The sequence below is a fragment of the Mesitornis unicolor genome, unplaced genomic scaffold (genome assembly GCF_000695765.1).
Source record: "Mesitornis unicolor isolate BGI_N332 unplaced genomic scaffold, ASM69576v1 scaffold13654, whole genome shotgun sequence".
NCBI lineage: Eukaryota > Metazoa > Chordata > Aves > Mesitornithiformes > Mesitornithidae > Mesitornis > Mesitornis unicolor.
Window position 1 is genome coordinate 53,701 of NW_010180877.1, and position 20,217 is coordinate 73,917.

The following is a 20,217-nucleotide window of genomic DNA, read 5'->3' on the forward strand; positions in this document are numbered from 1 at the left end:
TGAGGAGGTGTCCTTTTTAATCATCACAACCCTGTTTCACCCCTTCTGCTTGTCGATCCATTTGCTGCCTCCTCTGCCCCATAGATGAGCTGCAGACATCAATAGCTTCTGAAGGTAATCCAGATGGAAACTGTCTTTATGGTTTGGTAGCTGTCTTGGTTCCTCTTTCATCAGAGAACAGCTGATGTTATGCTAGTTAAGTTGTCTGTTTTGCAACCTGTATCCGTGATTGCAGTCCTGCATTGTTTAAAGCAGAAGGATGAAATACAGTAGATGGCCTAGACATGCTAAAACCTTTGGAGGAATGATCACTTTGTAGAAACTTCTCATTTTTTTCCACAGAGGGAGTATGGAGGAGCCGCTTGTTTTTCTTTTAGAGGCCTGCTTTCAATGCTGCTGTACTATTTGCTACTCTTTGGTTGTACAACAGCTTCTGGAAGTCAGTGGAGTAACCATTTCTTTGGCAGCTGGCTCTCTGCTTGTATGATGTCCCCTTTCTTTGAGCAGACAGCTCAGCCTGCATCTAGAACCTGTTCCCATGGAGCCATGCAGATGTGGCTGGTGGGCATAGTGTGCAGGATCAATCAGAGGGGATTAGATGGCTCTAAGGGCCATTCGGAGCATGCAGAACAAATGAGGCTCAGTTTTTGGATGCCACTGCTTTGTCAGTCTCTGCATGCAGCCCCAGGCTTTCAAAGTGTGAGGCAAGTGCTTTTGCAGGTGTCTTCTGCCTCTGGCAGCCATTGCTGCAGCCATTTTGGCCTGCACTGTACGTAGCTGGTCTGCCACATCTCATTGAACTATTATTACTGGTTACTTTAAAAAGTAAAGTACTGCCCTGGCAATATGAATTATCACCAGGTTGACTCAGTCCACATCTCAAAGAATTGTTTAAAACATCTTTTGTATTTTGAAAACTTCTAGATGGTTTTGTTTTCAACTGCCAAAGATTTTACATTGAATGGTGTTTAAATCACTTATTCCTTGAGGACTGAAGTCCCTGGCAAGCAGAGAGTGCCAAAAGGGAAGAATTTTCCAGTTCTTGCCCTGCAGAAGCAGTGTGCTCCCCAGCCTGGTCCATGGAGAGTGCTGGCATGAGCACAGCCACCAGCACTGCCCTCGCAGCTGCTTGCCTTCTCTGTCACTGTGAGAGAAGAGTTGGTTTCACCCTTAGTCTGAAAACAGGTGACAGTAGAAAATAATTTCCATCATCTTTGGCATCTCATTAGAGAGGCCAGGAGTTCAGTAGGAGCAGAGATGGCTCTGTCGTGCCCAGCAGCAGAAGTTCCAAGACAAAGCAGAGATGCAGTCGAGACATGCTATGGAGAAAGCTGCAATGTTAACGCCTCTTCCTTCCTTGCTTGGTAGATAGGGGCTGGATTTAAATGACCTTTGTCTGGCACTTCTCATCAACACCCTTGAAAGAGATGAAGGTGGCTGGGAGTCAGCCTGGTTCAGGCATTGAAAGTATTTTGGTATTCTGCTACAATACAATTCCTCTTTCATGAGTAGGTGGGAGTAAGTGAACTGAAAGAGAAGACTTAATGCTTTCTTCTTCTTCTTCATTATTATTGTTCCTTTTTATCATAGCCAAAATCCACAGTCTTTTATGGAGACACTGGCTCAAATAGTGTGCCAGAGATCAAAAAGAGTCACATTCTCAGAAAGATGCAGATTGAGCAACCTTCAAATTAGTATGGTAGTGCTCTTTTTTGTAGTTTCAGAGACTATTTATGCAGAAATCTTTAGGCCACGGTGACTCAGGATGTGATGTTAACACGGTAGCTGAAGGGCAGTTGCTATTTTTGGACACTTTAAGGTGCCATGTCTTACTTAGCAGGGGTTAAATTTAGAATGGGTGAGCAGACTGGTAGAGATAGAGCACTGTTCCCAAAAAGGAACTGAAATACAAGGACCAGTTCAGTATGCTCAAGCAAACTCGCATCTCTGATAAATGCATGAAATGTCGGGAAACTTGGTCACAGTCAGAGGACGATGTCTCGTCTAACCCAGAAGCAGTTTTAATGGCCACCCTTTTATGTGGATGCAAATGGAGTTGCCTCATTCATAGTGCTGAGAGTGTCCAGTGCATTCTCAGTTTTTCCCTGGCCTTGGTTTTTGGCTGCTTGTCCTGCCCTAATGACATAAACCAGAATTGTGCAAAGCATCCCTCCCCTAATAGCTATGTTCGCAGGCTTTTCCACAGCTGTGTACTGGTGAGAGAAAGGGCTAGCTGAAGATGCACCTTTTTTTTTCCCATTATAATGGATGGTTTGGAAATGAGGTTCTTGAAGCTATGAGTTGAAATAAAGGCTAAATTTTATCAATGCTGTCTTCTGTGTTTGCCTGAAGACTTTAAATAAATATAAATTCCGTGATGGCAAATACAAAGGAAATCACAGAGAAGCTGCCACTGGAATCTAGATATTTACCACCCGCAATGAAACATTTCCAGACTTGTTCACTGTATTTCCCATTTTAAGTATGGGAAATACTATCGTTACCACAGTAAAATTACATGCTGCAGGACAGTAAACACCCTTCTGACAGGGAAAAAAGTACCTACTGTACACTGCTACAGTGCTTCTTTCTGCATGGTAGCATTTTTAATGAATTCAGAGACTGGTTTCATTCTCCCTGACAGCTAAGACATAAGTTACAGTATGATGACATCTTGTCCAAGCAGGAAAAATTAGATGTTCCAAGGGAATTTAGAGGGGTCTGTGAGAACCAAGAGGAAACTTCATCCCTTTAAACTATGTCTTATCTTCAGCATAGAAATATAGACCAAAAGCTGTATTTTCTGCCCAAGTTATCAGTCTTATCTAGACAGGTTTGAAATAATACATACAGAATTAAGTGCTAAAACCTTGAATTCACCCTTCTGATAAGCTGTCAGTATATAGTAACCACAAGAAAAATTTGAGTGGTTCTTCACTCAGTGCTGCTCTTGTGAAGTGCAATGTCATGTCTGTCTTCTTATCATTGATTTTTGCAGACACCTCACTGGTAGTCTCACAGCACGAGTAACGTCCTTATGGCCTTGACACTGCTTGGTTGGTGAGGTGTGCAGGCAACTTAATACAGAGCCATTGTTCATGCACAATCTGTCCACGTCTGCTTCTACTTTAAAGCAGTATTTTGATTTGCTAACATTCAGATGAGGAGTAGGAGGTCTTTCTGGTGAGGAGGCTATCCCAATATATCCAAAAGATAGGCCAGTTTTCCAGGAGGAATTTTTTCTGAGGTGACATCCCCTTAACCAAGACGTTTTCCCTGTTGTCTACTTCACTTTGGAGCTGTCATGGTGGATTCTGCTTCCTAAAACTGTTTTGTGAAACTGGTCTTATTGCCATTCCCTTGAGGGGTGTCTGCCACAGCTTAACCAGCTAGATAAAATCAGATAAATTGCAGTATGGCTATATAAAAATAAAAGCAGACCATTTTCTTGCAGTTGAGGTAAAGCTGGTAAATAATGCAGTAATTTTAAGTATCTCTACCTTTTTTGTAACACTCCCTCCTATTCACAGTCTGGGACTAGCATGGGAGAAACAAATTTTATTCCTATTAAGAAAGCAGACAGGCTAATATTTTTCTTCTAGTATTATTAGTTTCATCTTATGTAAGAATCAAAGCAGTCCTTTACATGTTAAATTGCATCCACCCATGCTTCATTTGGAAACTTGTGTTGCAACTGAAGCTTATCCAAACATAATACCAGTAACACTTAATGTCCTTAACAACAAAAGAAAATACAATTAAACAATCTCTTGTACAAAAGTTATTTGAAATCTGCTAAACTGTATTGTTTGAGTATAACATTGTAGCCACCCCCCGGAAAGTACAAGAGTACCACAGGGAGTGTATGGATTTCCAAAGGAAAAGTGGACAAAACAGGGTTTTTTCAATGTGGCTGTGAATGATTTTCTGTGATTGAAAACTGCAGGTACTGGAGAAGCGGTGAAACACCCTAGTCCCAAGCATGCTAAATATACCTTGTGGAGGCAGGCAGAACAGAGTCCACTTTGTGAGCCCTGCCTGCAGGGTGCCAGCTGTCCCACTCCTGCCTCAGGTGACCTCTCTCAATGAGCCTTCACGTTTGCATTGCCACCAGACCTGGTCACCTCCAGCTGCCCCACAACCCGAACCTGAAACCCCCTCACCCAGACTCCTAGGACAGGGTCCTCTTGCTATTTGGGGTTGGGTCTGTCCCTCACCTAGCACCTCAAGTCATGACCATAAGCAATCAGTGCCCATAAAGAGGTTGCTGGTTGAATTTGGATTAGAGTATGCAAGTAGGGTGCCCAGTATGGACTGAAAGGCAGTTTCTTGCTTCCAGTTTTCCCCAGACGTCTATTGCCTGGGTCACCATGACCCAGGGACACCAGTACCATCAGCCCCTGGAGCCTCTTCTCAGCTGGGCTTTTACTTGGGCTTTTTCCAGTCAAGCTACTGCTGCTGTTTTGGGAATGCAGGAACATTTGTGTCCGTAACAGAGCATAAAGGCTCATCTAGAATGCCTGAAAGTTGAAAAAGACACCAAAATCCCTGTGTGTCAGGTTTTTGTCAACAGCAAAGCTCCATGGGGACTACTGTTTGTCTTTACACAGAGATAAAGATTCTGATTGCTTTGGCAACAGCCAGGCTTTTATTCAGAGATTAGCTTCACATATCTTTATGAATTTAGAAATCAGTTGGAATCCTGACCATTGGTGTTTAATGATTTCCTGTTTTTGTCTAAAATGCTTTTTATATATAAAAGGCTTACTTTCTTTTGTGGGGGGTAGTGAGGAGTACCATCTCCTTCCTGCAGTCACTACATCAGCAGACAATTCCATTTATCCTTAACAACCCTTTGATTTGAGGGGTTCAGATGTATGCCGATAAATTGCCATGGACTAGAGCTTCTGGGTTTCTTTTTGGAAAGTGGATCGTATATGCCATCTTTGCATGGTGTTCTTTAAAACCATGACAAGTGTACATTTGAAACAAGGAGGTATTCGAACACCTAGAGTTTGCAGATATCAGTTGAAAAGCAGTCCCAGTTTCCTTCATTTGCATTAGCATTGATTTCTCCTGCAGAGACGTCAGCCAAGGAATGCTAAAGGTCAACTGGATCAGCTGGCCCAAAACCAGGGAACTCATTTTGCTGGACTGCAAGGAGCAGGCAGAGAGTGACACCAACCAAGTGTTAACCTGGGCTAGAGTTGAAAGAGTACCCAAAAAAATAAACCGGCCAGTTCTGGCAACTTGCTTCTGCCAATGTCTCATTTTCCCTTCAGTTTGTTTTGTTTCATTATCGGTCCTCCCCAGGCTGATGTGATTTCAAAGTTGAAAAGCTTTATACACTACATAGATACGCAAGGTCTTGGAGACCCGTGCGGTATCTGAAATATCCACAGCTGGTGCCAGGCTCTCTGGAAAGGCCACCTAGAGTCCAGGTGGGAAGGCACCCAGCAGATAGGACCTCCAGAAGGAAAGCCTGTGTCAGCATACCCTGTCTCCAGCACTTGGCAGTAAGCACTCAGGGGCAGTGAGCACAAAGTGTTGCAGAGAACAAGCTTATGAGGTCACCCATGGCTGCCATTTATGAGTCCTGCTGAGAGAAACCTGCTGTTCACTACCACTGGTCTGGGCTTGCAGACTGCAGCAGGAAGAGAAGACTAAAGGTGTCAGCCACCCTGAGCAATGGGAACGTGTGATAGCTGCAGACTGAGCACCACTGACCACAGGCACTTTCTGTCTGAGCTCCTTCACGCTCAGAGATGGCAGTGGTGTGGCCATTGGTGCCAGTGGGGCTGTTGGCTAATGGTTGTTGTCAGCACCCTGTGAAACACCATGGTGGGCCAGCTGTATCTGCAGTTGGCCCTATGTGCAGCAGGTGTAGATGCAGAAGTATGTCTGGTTTAAAAGGAGAGATTTGACCTAAAGATTTCAGCAAGGATATTGTAAGAGTGAGTATGGAAATGATAAATTGTCAGGAGCAGTGTGATGAACACTGGAAGAGAGCAGGGAGGGCAGAGGCCAGCCTGTAGCAAAGGAGTCTGTGTGCCAGCAGGAGAATCAGTAGTGGCGAAGACTATATGTCCATTTAGGAAGAGTTTCTTGCTTCATTTTTTCTGAAAATAAGGAGGTTGATGAGGATTAAAGGGATGAAGAGCTGAAATGCTAAATATTAAGGCCCAGAATGAGGTGATGCTAACATACTGCAACTTCAGTCTTTGTGGGCAAGGCATTCTGCTCCTCCCAGCTCAGTTGGAGCACAGGCAGAGCCTTGAGGACATTTTCATCTTAAGTCATTGGCATGTTTTAAACCAGATAATTGCTTCAACAGGGAAGCAGCCAGGTTTCTCAGAAAGGAGGTGATTTGTTGACAGAGATAGCTGTGCCTTAAACACCAGATTAATTCTGTGCACAGGAGTTCAATGGTGAAGACAAATGTTTGAAGTAGACACATCCATGTATTCCTCCTAGAAAGGGAAAGTAAGTTTTGGAGCAAGACATGATCTCTGTGTTCCTACATGATCCAGCCATTATTTAGTGCTAAGTCTGACCAAACTCAACACTCAAAATCCCAGAAGAGGACTCAGGAAGAGGTTGGAGTGTGTGTGTGCATATAGCTGTGGAGAAGGTAAGAAATCAGGGAATGGATGCAGAACTATCAGAAACAATTTATTTAAATTTCCCTTTGCAAACCATGGGTGCAGTAGACTGAAAAAAATCTAGCAAAGCTGTCAACTTTTGTAGTCTGGAGAAGAAAAGGCTGAGGGAAGACCATATCACTCTCTACAGCTACCTGAAAGGAGGTTGTAGTAAGATGGGTGTAGGTCTCTTCTTTCAAGTAAGTGATAGAACAAGAGGAAATGGCCTCAAGCTGCACCAGGGGAGAATTAGATTGGATATTATAAAACATTTATTTACTGAAAGAGTGGTCAAACACTGGAAGAGGCTGCCCAGGGAGGTGGTGGAGTCACCATCCCTGGAGGAGTTAAAAAATTGTGTAGCTGTGCACTTCAGGACATGGTTTAGAGGGCATGGTGGTGTTGGGTTGATGGTTGGACTTGATGATCTCAGAGGTCTTTTCCAACCTTAATGATTCTGTGATCCTACAATTCTTTTCATGTGAAGTTCAGATATCTGGAAAAGCTGGGGTCAGGATTTTATCTCTAATCTGCATTTTCAGAGCTGTTCAGCTCATGGGAGACTAGAACAGGGGTCCCTGGGGATGGGGCAAGTATAAAAAATAAATATATATAAGTATAAAAGTTTAAAAGATTTATAAAGCTTTGAGAAACAGGCTGATAGCTCTTACCACTCAGGTCCTCCTATGTGCCCTCAAGTTGTGTAATTTTTTCTTACTTGCTTGGGTCCTCTTGCTCCAAATCGTCTTCTGAGAAATACAGGTAAGATACTGTTGCATGAATATGAATGTAGATTTTATTTAGGTTTGCTTTGTTTCTCATTTCCTATTTTACACTGCTGGAGACATCCCTCCTTCCTTTCACAGACAGCCCCGGCAGAGGAATGTTTGGCTTGAAACCCAAAGGGGCCATTGCATGAAAGCCTCCCAGACACATGTCAGAGAGAGCAGTGTTTTGCACTCGATCAAAAACTGCGGAAAGAGCATGCTACAAATCTCTCACTCATTCAGAATTCATACAGCTTTCTTAAATAACGACATCTTAAATAAATGAAGGGGTTTTGATAACACCCTTTTCAATAAGACCATTCTTACTGGCAGGCTGCATGCAGCTTTCCTCTGCCTGGGGCATCTTTCACTGCCATCCTCTCCGAGTCTTTCGTAGTCTATGGATGGAGAGGCAAGCTTTTCATATCTGAAGTTCTGCAGAATTTGACAATTCTCGTGTAGGATTATTTTATATATGTTAATCTGGTCCGTATGTCACATTTTATTTTTTCACATAAAAAGTCCATGGATGGAAGCAAACCTTACCCCAACACTGACTATTTCCAGCAGAAACTACAAATAACAGCAACAACTGTGTTTTCATCCACCAAGAACTATAAGCTATGTTGTAGTAATGTTGTGGCAAAATTGGAGAAAATGATGTTAGAATAGAATTAGAAGAATTACTCCTATACTCTGTACATTTCCAGCATGATAAGAGATCTTCATGGATCTTTTGTGTATATTATAATTCATCATTCATTTTCGATTCCATTCTTTAATATTTGTATCTGGGGGAAACAATATATAGCTGTAAATAAGCACTATTTCATGCAGTATTCTGTTCATGCTATGCACAAGATAATACGCAGTGTCATAAGGAGGGTTATTGATACAGCTTACAGATGGCTGGGGCATGAAGAAGTGCAGTTGTGTTGCAGCTGATGAGCTTGCATAGCAAGTGGCTTTCCCTGCTGAGGACAGGATTGTACTGAGATGTGGAAAATGCCAAGCATTTCTGTAGCCTTCTTCGGCTGTGGTTTTGTTAAAAAAAAAAAAAAATCGTCTCCCCATAGCATCGCTTTCATCCTGCAGAAAGTGCAGCAAGACCCTGCTCCCTGTTGTGACCGGCAGTGATGCTCAGTGTCCTTTTCTCTCTCAGTCACTTGCGGAAGAGGTGGTGTATCCGCCCCTCACAGGTGCTGCTCTGAGGACAGGAGATGATTTGGAGAACAGTGGGTGGACAGGGAGAGGTGAACAGCAGCAGCAGAGTGTAAATGCCCCTGCAGTTGAGCTGGAGTGGGTCCTTTCTGGCTTTGGTATGGTAGTGCCCTATCCTGTTTCTGTAATCTTAACAAAACTGCAAACACAAGCGAGATCTTTTACCTCTCTCCTTCCCTCCCCTCACTCCCTAAGAGAGGCTCTTCCCATATTTTTTCCTCCATATGGACTTCTCTGTATGAGGAATTTGCAGGATGAGCATGAGGCCATGTTAGAAATCAGTAAAGTCGGCATCAGCACCCAAGATGAGTGGAAGAGGGCACACGAAAGGAACACTGTATGGTAAGCAGCAGAAAAGGGGTGTTTCAGAAAAGGTGTGCCACTGAGAGGAGCTGTATCCCACAAGAGACTCTGTGTGACTGGGCAGAGGCTAAAGCGCTCCTTTCATTGAAGGTGTTGAAGGCTGAATTGTATTCTGGACCTGCTGCCCAACTGCAGGGCAGCACGGGGGCACCGCAACCCCAGGCAGCTGTTAAGGGGGACAGCAGGCAAGAATTGGGGTGCTCTTCCCTGCCACCCCCTACCAGGGCTGGCTCCGAGCAGTTCCCAGGGCTGGGTGCCTGTGTGCCTTCAGCATTTGTGAACTTTCATCCTCCCCAGAGGGAAGCCTAACACAGAAGTACACTGCTGTTGATCGGCGCTCTGCTAAAACAAGGCTCTCTTTTCATCTGCGACAGCAATAAGACAATTTCATCTGCAGCTCTAGGATAAAACTGGACCTAATGCTCTTGCCATGCATGTACAGGGACATTTGCTTGGAATTCAGTTCCCTGAGCCTGGGTTTGGATCTGTGCAGTGTCTGCCTTTCACCTCTTTGAAAAACAAAAGAAAGTTCCACGAGGCAAACTGATGATGCTTTTCCCCCCTCTTCAAATTATTTTCTGCTATATCTGGTCCTCCAGTTACATCTGTTTCTCAGAAGGTCGGCTTTTGCTGTGGCTCTTACCAAGTTTTTACAAATACAGGCATCAATTTAAGACAGTCACCACTAGTGGGAAAAAAGTCATCCCGAATGGTCAGTGCTTAGTGATAAACTAAACCAGCAGGCATGCTTGACTGCAGCAGCACAGAGGTGATCTGTCACTCATGTACAGCCTTAAATTAATTTTTTTGTTCTAAAAGGCTGTTTGCGTCTCAACCTTTTTTCCTAATTTATCTTTCTGTACTGTCTGCAGTTTGTTGTCTTGATTTTGCAAACATTCCTGAGAGGACCAAGGACCTAGTAATGAGTGACCAGTTAGTCAATGTTTATTCTCATGTAGCTTGTTTCTTTTCTGCTGCTGGTTTTTGGAGTTGTTTTCTCTTTTGTTTCTTCTAGTCACTCATTTTAGTGTTATTTATCATGGTTGGTTCCATGTGCCTACAGTCCACAAGAGCTTTTACTCTCTTGCAATCAAACTTACTGTGAGGCCCTGTCACATTTACCCAGGAGTTTCCAAGCATCCAGCGACCACGGAATTACAATCCACACTGGTGCACCAGTCGTGGGTTCAAGACAGATGTGGTGTAGTCATATCGTGGTCATTGAAAAGGTCCCAGTGGACTCCTGCCACAGCGCAGCAGGACACGCTATGCAGGAGGAGATGGAGCTTCAGCCCTGTGTGAGAAGTATCGCACAGCAACATAAAATGAAATTAGTGTTATGACTGCTTTGTTGTAACTCAGATTTCCTGCTGTAAAATGTGCTTCTCAATCTATAGGGACACCATTACCTCTTTGTCTCCTTAAATCTTTTTAAAAGATGCAGTGTCATTTCTCAGGTTCTCTCAAGCTTTCCTGTCCTGTGGCTAGCCATTTGCCCCTCAGCCTGATGGGCATTTCTTCCTCACCAAGCCCTCTCTTGCCAGACCGGCAGGGCAGTCCTGGTCCATGCACCATAGGGGTGTTCCTCCTGCTGCAATTGAACAGCTCAGCCAGCTTCATGCGGTGCCAGCTCTCTAAGGACTGCCAGGGTTGGAGGTGTCACCGCAAGGTGCTCTCTGTCCGGGCAACAGCGCTCTTCAGCTGCCCAAGGATGTACCACCTGCAATTTTATTTACGCATGTTGGCTCTCCAAGTGACATTTTCATGAAGATGAGCAATTTGATTCACTGAATGCAGCAGTTCCACTTTCTGTGTCATAGTAATGTGGGATTGACCAACTTTGTACAAGATGCACCTGGAAATTGCACTGTACTTTGGGCTGGTCTCAGTTCTGTTCCTGAGCAGAAAAATACAACCAGATTTTGATATATGCCTAAGGCTTTTCAGTAAATGGCAGGAGGAAGCTTTTGGATCTTATTGTTTTAATAGATTTCTAGGATAATTCTGGGAACAGGTACAAGGAAGGGACAAAAGATCATAGTCTTCTGAATGGGTTTCAAGTACTCTTTTCTAGGACTACTGGAACCCAAAAGAGCTGCAGACAAAAGCTAAGAAGTAGATTCATGTGTTTGATTCCACCTCGGAGTGTGAGAGTTTCATCCCTATGCTGTAAAGTTGCTGCCAGCCGCTAACAAAGTCATTTGGCCAAAGGCAGCGGTGCTTTGTCCTGCTGGCTGGCAATTCGTCTCCCAGCTTCTCTCCTTTTGCGAGCTTTGTTGGTCGACAGAGTGATAGGCATTGAGCGGCACTGTGGCACCACCAGTTGCAAGCAAGCTCAGTTTAGGGGTGCTTTTTGGCATGTAGAAAGCCTGTGTGTGGTTGCCTGGTTGGCAACCAGTGTCTGTAGTCCAGCACACTCTGCATGTTTGCAAAGCCCTTCAGAGAACATTCTTCTGTTAGATTCAGGTGGGTTTGGTATCCAGACAGAAAGATGCCACCACTGCCCCAGCTGGAAATAGCTGGCACTTTCTTTGCAAGCGTGGCAAGAAGTCTGTGCGCTGCAGAGATGGACTGTAGTCAGCTGGAGACCTGCAGAGACCATCACTGCAGGAAAAGCAGAGGCATTAAAAAATAAAAGGTATTGAAAAATAAATACCACAGTGACAGGAGAAGCTGTCTGAAAACAGTACTCACCAGGTAGTGCTGGGAAGCCCTTACTGCTGCTGCCTGAGCTAAGGCTGCCCTCTGATGATAAGATCTCTATCAGGCATGTCAGCCTGGAAAATCTCAGGAGCACCATCTTTGTACTGATGTGGTTGATGTGTAAGGGCTTCTCCAGCATTGCTTATATTTAAAACCTCTTTAACCTTGCAAGGAATTAGCATCTTTGTTTAATTCAGTACTCTCAGTGAAGTGTGAGGCATTTGATTTCATTTCTGCATTGAACTCTGAATTCTGTTCTGGGCTTTATTCCCCTCGGAGCTTTCCAAAGCAGAGAAAGGAGGGGGAAGCATTTTAATCAGAGTAAGGCTCTTTGGCATTTACACTATTGAAGCCTGAGGAGTCTCTGAATTTCTGCTGAATAGACCCCTAAGAAAAGAAGTAGATCTGTTGAAGGACGGCATTTCAGTGCAAGAAGGATGTGTGTTTAGGACTTTCCATTACATAATGGGGCTGAAATGGATTAACAAGACCCAGGCTTTCTTTTTATTGAGAATTGCTGCCTGTACCACTCTTTTTCTATTACTGATGCGTCAGTCACAGTACTCACAGAAAGGTTTTCTTTGTTGTTATTAGTTTGAGAAGTAAATTGCAGCATTGTTTCTCCTGATCAGGAGATTGATTAGTCAGAGGTCTTTAGCTGAAGGGAAAAAAATGTTCCTCATTATGAACTTGAAATGCAGTTGTATTTGCCAAGCAGAGTTTCAGATGGTGAGTGTGGGGGGAATGCCTTGCTCTTTTGATGTGCTGCCCATAAGCATTTACAGATCTTTGAAAGGCAGCCCTCTCGTCAGGTCAATGAAGAAATAGTGTTGGAACGATACTCTTGAAAGAGAAAATAAACGGTTGCCATTTCCAGTTGGATGGTTCTCCTGGTGTTTTGACAAGTAATGGCACATTAGTTTATTTGTGTGTTTTATTGTGTTTTGTCTGCTCTTTCTCTTCCTAGGTGCTTTCATAATCTGCTGGACCCCAGGATTAGTCTTGCTGCTTCTCGATGTTTGCTGTCCCCAGTGCAACGTCTTGGCCTATGAAAAATTCTTCCTGCTCCTGGCGGAGTTCAACTCTGCCATGAACCCCATCATCTACTCCTACCGGGACAAGGAGATGAGCGCCACCTTCAAGCAGATCCTCTGCTGCCAGCGCAGTGAGAGCGCCAATGGCCCCACCGAAGGCTCAGACCGATCGGCCTCCTCACTCAACCACACCATCTTGGCTGGTGTCCACAGCAACGACCACTCAGTGGTGTAAAACCGCAGCCAGCCACATGGCTGACGAAGGGCAGCGGGGTGGGTGCAAGGCGCTGGGGAAGGTAACCGACTCACAAGGATTTCTCAAACACTAATGGACTACAAGGGCTTCTTTTCCAGGGAGGCCAACATCCCAGGCCATGCGGCAAGGCCTTTGATTTCTGCTTCCAAAAAGTAGAAGGCAGACGCCTTGTGGCAGAGGTCATCGATAGCCCATGGAAAGCCTCGCTGAGACTTTGTCAGACTTCGCTGCGTCTTGGTGCCAGTCTGAATCAACTCTGATTAATTAAGCTTATACCTGCTTCACTGCATTTACATGTAGCCACTTAGTCTTTTTAAAAAGGGAGTAAAGGGGATAAAAGTATGCCTATCATTTAATAGACATGTAATATTTATCATCAGCAGCATGCTTGTGTTGAACATTTTCTGTGCAGGGAGTAAAACTGTGCTCTAGTCTTCATATCTTTAGCCACACTGCCATAACTACAGTAAAAACAAAAGTATTTTTTTCTAATACAGGCAACAGGAAGATGATGGAAGCTGACTCTTCTTACCTTCATTACTGATGTTAGAAAGCATGCATGTCCTGTGTGTATGCAGATTGTTTTAATTATGGGGGGGGAAAAAGCTCATTGTAAAGTCTGCAGGAAAGTAGAAGAGTATAGATTGTAGTCCAGTGTTTGTTTAGATTATGAAATAAACAGTACTCTAGTCACAAGGTATTTCATGTTCTTCTTTGAAGTGCAGTATGAAATGTGTAACATGTGAGGGGTCCCAAGTTTTTCATAAACAAGTTCTTAAAACACATCCCTAAGACTCCTAAAGGGCTACAGTCAGGTTGGAAGATTTTAAAAAAAAGTATGTATGTATGGCATTGGAATGCTTTTCTTGTTGATGGCAGAAAGCAAAGAGATTTTTAACATGAGAAAAAGTGTGCATTTTTATGGAACATTTCTTGTAATTGAAAACAAAACACTTTAGACTTTTTTGCACTGAGAAATATTTCTAGAGGATCTTTTAAATTATGTACCCTTCATTTCAAAAGCAGTGGGCTACCAAAAGCCAAGGTACAATTTTAATTTGTAAAGTCAAGACAACGTCTGTAGCAGTCTATTGCAAATGCCTGGTCTGCGCTACATATAATAGCCACACATGCATGTTGTTACAAATAGCTAAGCTAACAGATGGATTTTTTCACATATGGCTGTTTTGAAAGAGCAATGTCACTCATGTGAATCTTGGGTACTGAGAATCAGTGACATTTATCAAGACTCTTTGACAAGGGTAAATGTGTGCAAAGTTGGGATCTTGCTGATAAAAATCTGGGACCTTTCTCTAGGAAACGGTGTGTTCTCCTAACAATGTAAAATATATAAACAGTAAATTCCTGAGGCCATTTTCCTCATTGTAATTTGCCTCTATAACAAAACAAACAAACAAGAAATCAGAGGTGTATCAATGTAACATACTGGAATGTAACAAAAGGGACATTATTCTCCCATTTGGGCAAGGAAGAAATAGAAGGGAGAAGGTCAGCTTAGCAAAAAGCAGAGTTTTTAGCATCTCGTGCTTGAAAGAGATGTATTGTATTTTGCTTCCAAGTAGTTCTTTGCTGAGGGAGGAAAGAGCAGCAAATGAGCAAAACCTGTTTACACTTAATAAAGTGAGAGTTTTGCCACTCTTTTCAGTAAAACTGAAACTCACCTGTACTGTCAAGCCAGATTTGTTTGGACACTGTGGAAGATTGAGTGGGCAGAGGGGAAGAGCACAGGTATTGAATGTCACACTTGCTTTGGACAAAACAGTTCTTTTTTCTGACTGTATTTGAGAGCAAGTGAATGTAAAGGATGATTTGGGTTTTATCCACATGACTGTACTGAGAAAGAGAAGAACAGGCTGCAGGAACTTTTTTATTCAAAAGCATTTGCTTACTAAGCCACTCACAAATTCTTCTTAGTGCCTGTGTGATGTTTGATGTAGTGCAGGTAAGCAGAAGAAAGGAGAGGATAAGAGTGCCTCCAAAGACAGGGGACATCTGACTGAAATACGATTTCCTTTTCTTAAGAGTGCTCGGAGTTGCTTTCTTCCATGGATCCAGGGAGAGCACTTTTTCGTGTCCCCAACTTTCCTGCAAAAGAAGGATATTGTAGACACTTCATTTTGGGGGTGCTTGCTCTTTATAAGTGTCCTTTTTACAGCTGCTTGTGTGCTCTTTTTTGAATCTCTCCTGGACAGGGTGTGAGGCTGATGTTAAGAAATAGCAGCAAATAATCCATCCTTGTATACTATGAAAGTCTCGTGATTTTGGAGAAGCCATGGATGAATAATTTTAAACCAGAGATGTGATCACTTGTGGCACGTGAGTGGGTCCAGAGGCTTCTTGTGAAGACGGATGCCCAAGGAGGCTTCTCTTTTCCCACTGTAATTGTGACAGCAGGCAGTTGCTGCCCAGGTACATCCATCAGCCCTTCTCCAAGGAGGCACTTGACAACTCAAGAAGCTGGACCTTTTGAACTCCCAACAACAGTTAAGTTTCAGTCGTGGGGCAGATTAATCCTGGAGCACTTCTGGCAGCTGGTGGCTTTTTCTTCTCAAAGCTGAAGTACAGTGCTCTGGATCAAAGGCAATGGGATGCCAACGCTGCTTGTACAATTCCACAAGAGGAACTTGCTGAGCATGTGGCTGCTGTTTAAGAAGTTAATTAGTGCTTTCTTTTGTTGGCATGATCTCCCTATATCCTTGAGAAATCTGATCTGTGGATTGAGTATTTCTTTGCAAGCTAATGAAATTAAAGCTGCTGTGAGCAAAGAGAATAAAAGCAAGAGCTTGGAATAAGATTCATTTGCTCTCTTCTTTAGACAGGTTCTCATGCCATTTTGTTAAGTTTTGCTCCTCTGTTCAGATTTTCCAGCTTCATTGTGCAGTTGTAAAACTCACTTCAGCTATGTGAAAACGGTGCAAAGTACTAAAAAGAAAAAAATTGCTCCACTTATTTTTATCTCAAATCCTTCAAAAGGTTTTAGAAGACTTCTTAAAATACCAACAATCCTCCCACAGTCATTAAAATTCTTCTGTTGCTGGCTGCCTCTGGTAAATCTTGTTGAAGATCAAATGAAATGGTGTTTGTTTCAGCAGTTGTAGTGGTGGGAAGTTGTGTATTAAAACAAATATGGTTGATGAAAGGTCAAAGAAAAGGTGTCTTTCCTACTTCATTTTTTTCAGTGGCAGCACAAGTCTGACATCTAAGTGAAAACATTTCTTTTGAATGAAAGATTATTAAGAAAAATTTTAACTCCACCTTGCTATCTCATGTAGAGAGGCTGGGTGATCCATTGGTTCACAGATATGTTATTCATAGCATTTAAATAGAAAGTTGAAAATGTATTCTGTGTTTGACACTAACTGCATTTCTTCTCAACCTCTTCTTTTGCTTCATGTTCTCTGAGATCTCTTGGTAGTTTCAGGCTGGCTGATAACTGGGGTGCTTAAAGTTGAACAGGTAGCTGGCACAAGGAGAAAGGGCAGATCAACTGAGAGTTTTTTCAGCAATTCCTAAAACGAAGCACACCGGTCTGTCCGTAGTGCACCAGTACTTGCATTTTTTTAAAATAGTTGCCCCAAGATCCAGCATTGTTTTTTTAACTCTGTCTTTCCCAGCTAGTCACAGCTGTGGCACTGCTTAAACAAGCTGGCAGTGAAGTCTTGGTGAAAAAGAAAGGGCAGGCATGCAGTGTTCACAGTGTGAACTAAGCCTGGGTTCCTTGGGTGTCAAAACAGGAAAGGGCATACTTTTATGTGCAGTATCTTAATAGTTCTGCTTCCCCTCCACAGTAAATTTTCAGTATCAGCATAAATTTCTCCAGGGATTGGCCATGGCCAGTCTGGGACCTAGGAGCCTGACAAGAAACTGAAGTGGGGTCTGCTTCTGAAGCAGGTTTTGTAGCTTCTCCTGACTTCTGCATTGCCCCAGAAGTATGCTACCAGATACCAGCATTAACTACTATAAAGCCAGCTGGCCCAGCTGTTCTTCCCAGGTGGGATTAAAGAGGACACCACCAGCTGTTTGATGCAAGCACCCATAGCCTGTCTTTCAATCACTGTGAATCGGAGCGATGCAAAGCAGAGCTGGCAAAAGCATTTCTCCAGGGCATCATCCCCACCCTGAGCCAAGGCATGACCCCATCCCTGTTGTGCCTGTCACTCCTTTGAGTTCCACCTGCTGCAGAAGTAACATAACCCAAATACAGTCTTTTCCTATGTGGTCCTCTTAAGGGCTTTTTCATTGAGCCATTTGCAATGGCAAGTCTACTGATGATGTCCTTTCCAATCAGTTCTTGCCATTGACAGTCAGTCTGCTATACGCTGATGTCTGTATGGAGGAGCTCTGCAACTGCAATCTCATTTGACCAAATTGTCCAGACGTTACTATTTGATAAGAAAGGCCACTTCAAATAGACGGATAGCTTAAAGAGTATTAACTCTCACACCTGCCTCCTCAAGAAAAGGTGTCCTTTTCTTTCCTCCTACTTTCTTCTCTTAGAGGATTTTCTAAGAAGTTACTCACCCAGCTCCAGTTTTCTAAGTCTGCCATGGAGAAAAAAAGAGGTTGATACAAAAAATAAAAACCAAACCAAACCAGGATATTAAATTATGCTGTTGTCTTCTGTGGTATATGAAAATCCAACCCACTATAAGCTGCCAGTGTTTTAACAAGAGCCTCCATGAAGTGTTCCAGTTTGCCTGTGATAAACTTCTGATAACCAGAAGTGTCTGTGGGAGCCTCAGGAATCTGTTCATTTGTTTTCCTGTTTAAATGAAACCATGTTTATAACTTGCAAGTGTGGAGAAAGCCAACGATGTTCGGCATACAATTTTGCTATTAAGTGCACTTACTGTAAATGTTTAGAGGTTGTATCTAGTACAATAAAGTATTTAGCATGTGTAATATCAAGTGTGCAAGAAATATCCTTTGTTGAGACAGCTGGTATTTTGGATGTGGAGGGTAATTACTCAAAAACGATGTCTGTGTGGAGACATGGGCTGGTCTGAGACAGCATAGGGCTGAAACACAGGAACAATGAACAGGCAGGTTATTTCAAGTAAATCACTTAACAATCAGTTCTGTTCCTGGTTCCTACCTGCCCACCTTCCTTTCAAGTCCACATTCGCACCTTTTAACCTTAGGCCTCCCATTGTTGCTACTTAGAAAGGTTTTCCTGCACAGAGAAAACACACTTGCTACTTCTTTTTCCTCTTCTTTCCTTTCTCCCTCTTCCTTCTCCCTTTTCCCTTTTCCCTTTCCCTTCCCCTGCCTTTCCTTTTTTGCTGTACTTGGAGATGTTTGTCCTAGAATACGTCCCTAGTTTTGATTTAACCATAGAAGGTCATAGATTGACTAAAGCAGAGCAGGTTGGTTTACATATAGAGATGAATGTGTCCACAGACTGATTTGCAAAGCCAGAGAAAGGAGACAGAATGGGGAAAAAAGTAGTCTTTCAATGCTGTTTGAGCATAGTGGTTTAAGACTCTATTTTTATGCTAATTCCTATTTCACATTTTGAAGAATAGAGGTCTTAGGTAAAAGGTTGATTAACCCCTTGCCTTTTGTTCAAGAAGCTAATCACTTTTATACTGAGCAAAACCAAGTGTCTGCTTTAGGAAAATAACCAAAAATAAAGTTGGTCTTCATAAGGTAAAATTGCAGTACTAATCACTCAGGGTATTATTAAGTACAAAAATATAAAAAGGGAAGAGTTTTATTTTTTTCTCTCCCCAAACCCTGGTGATTCATGACAGATGCTGTGATGCTGGGCTTTCCATGGCATGGCATGTGTAATGTAAAGCAGCCACATAGAGTTTGATTGCTGGACATAACGAGCAGAAAGCCAAAATACACAATTGCTAAATAAATCATGCCTTGTGAAAAAGCACTGCAGTGCCTCTGGGATTTTTTGGTTTAAGCCCTGGATCACCATTTGCTGGCACAGTCAGCCTGTTTACATGGCCATCAGTTAACATTAAATACACAGCACGTGCAGCAAGGCAGGGCACAGCCTCAGTGTGCAGCAGGCAGCACGCAGAGCAGGAGGTGGGAAAGCCAGCGTGTTCGGGATGATGATGCCCACAGCCCATGGCACAGTCACCAGCATCGCATGGGCCACCTGCCCCTGACCCACTTTGTGCCTTTTGAGACCTGGTGTGGCTGAGAGCACAGGAATGCTGCAGGTGAGCTGGTCCCAGCAGGAGAAGATGCAAATCAGACCCTTCCGCTTTTGTCTAAAGCGTCCCTCTTCTTAACTGCTTCACCTTCATGTGCTTATGGATCTGCTGCTCTCTCTTTTAGTTGTTGCACGCTCAGCCTCTTGTGCTTTCCTGTTGCCCCTCCAAAGAGCCCTTCCAGTTCTTCATTGGTGTTGCTTTTCTCTGGACCTCCTTCAAGCAGCCTAAACCATCTCTGAATCAAGCTGCAAGGTGAACACCAGGTGCTTTCCACCACAGACGTGGTTTCTTTGTAAAGGTGGGAAATTAATATGTACAATACACAAAAAACAGGAAAGTCAAAAATTGCAGGGACGGACAGACATCATGGGAGACACCCCCCTCCCTTCTGTACTGGGTTTGGTTTATAATCCTTTCAAAGGCTTTCTGGCAAGTTATTCTGGAAATAATTTTGTGTTGTGTGGGGGTTTTTTTCCTCTCTTTCTATGGCATTACCTTTTTTTTTGTCTGATGTAAGACTGTTGTTTTAGGTGTATTTCATTTATTAAGAGCTCAAAAGGCCAACTGAAACAAGTCTTCCCATTTCCCACCCACACTCAACACAAAATTAAACTCTTGTTATATAAATGGTGTTTTACCACTAAAAGATTGAAGGATGCTTGAAGGACTGACATAGGTTATTTTTTTTTCACTTCTCTGTTTTTCCAAGGTTCATGAAATCTGGCTATTTTAATGCTTGTTCTGCCACAGATTTCAAAGTTTGTACATTCTTCTTGCCTTCAAATGTCTCTTTGCAATCCTGCTTTTTCAAAATATGTAAACACTCCTTAGTTCAAGGGAGTTACTAAAAAATGTGCCTGGTTTGAACTAGTCCAGCTGCTATTGCCTTCCAGACCCCTCTCCTGTTTGCTCACAGTGAGGTCTGACTTTTAGCCACAACTAGATACTCACAAGTGGCAATTATTTTGCTTAGAAATTCTTGTGTCAAGGGAGACAAATTCTTGTGTCACCAGGGCACTCCCCAACCTGGTGCAC

The 20,217-nt window shown here is 43.1% G+C and overlaps 1 protein-coding gene across 1 annotated transcript in view; it reads left to right on the plus strand.

The window, feature by feature from the left end:
• Nucleotides 1-12,964, plus strand: part of LPAR1 (lysophosphatidic acid receptor 1) — a 45,123-nt gene extending 32,159 nt beyond the window's left edge. Inside the window, exon 3 of the mRNA XM_010183231.1 lies at nt 12,663-12,964. Within this exon, the coding sequence (XP_010181533.1) occupies nt 12,663-12,964 (302 nt within the window). The remainder of the gene's footprint in view (nt 1-12,662) is intronic.
• The last annotated feature ends 7,253 nt before the right edge of the window (nt 12,965-20,217 follow it).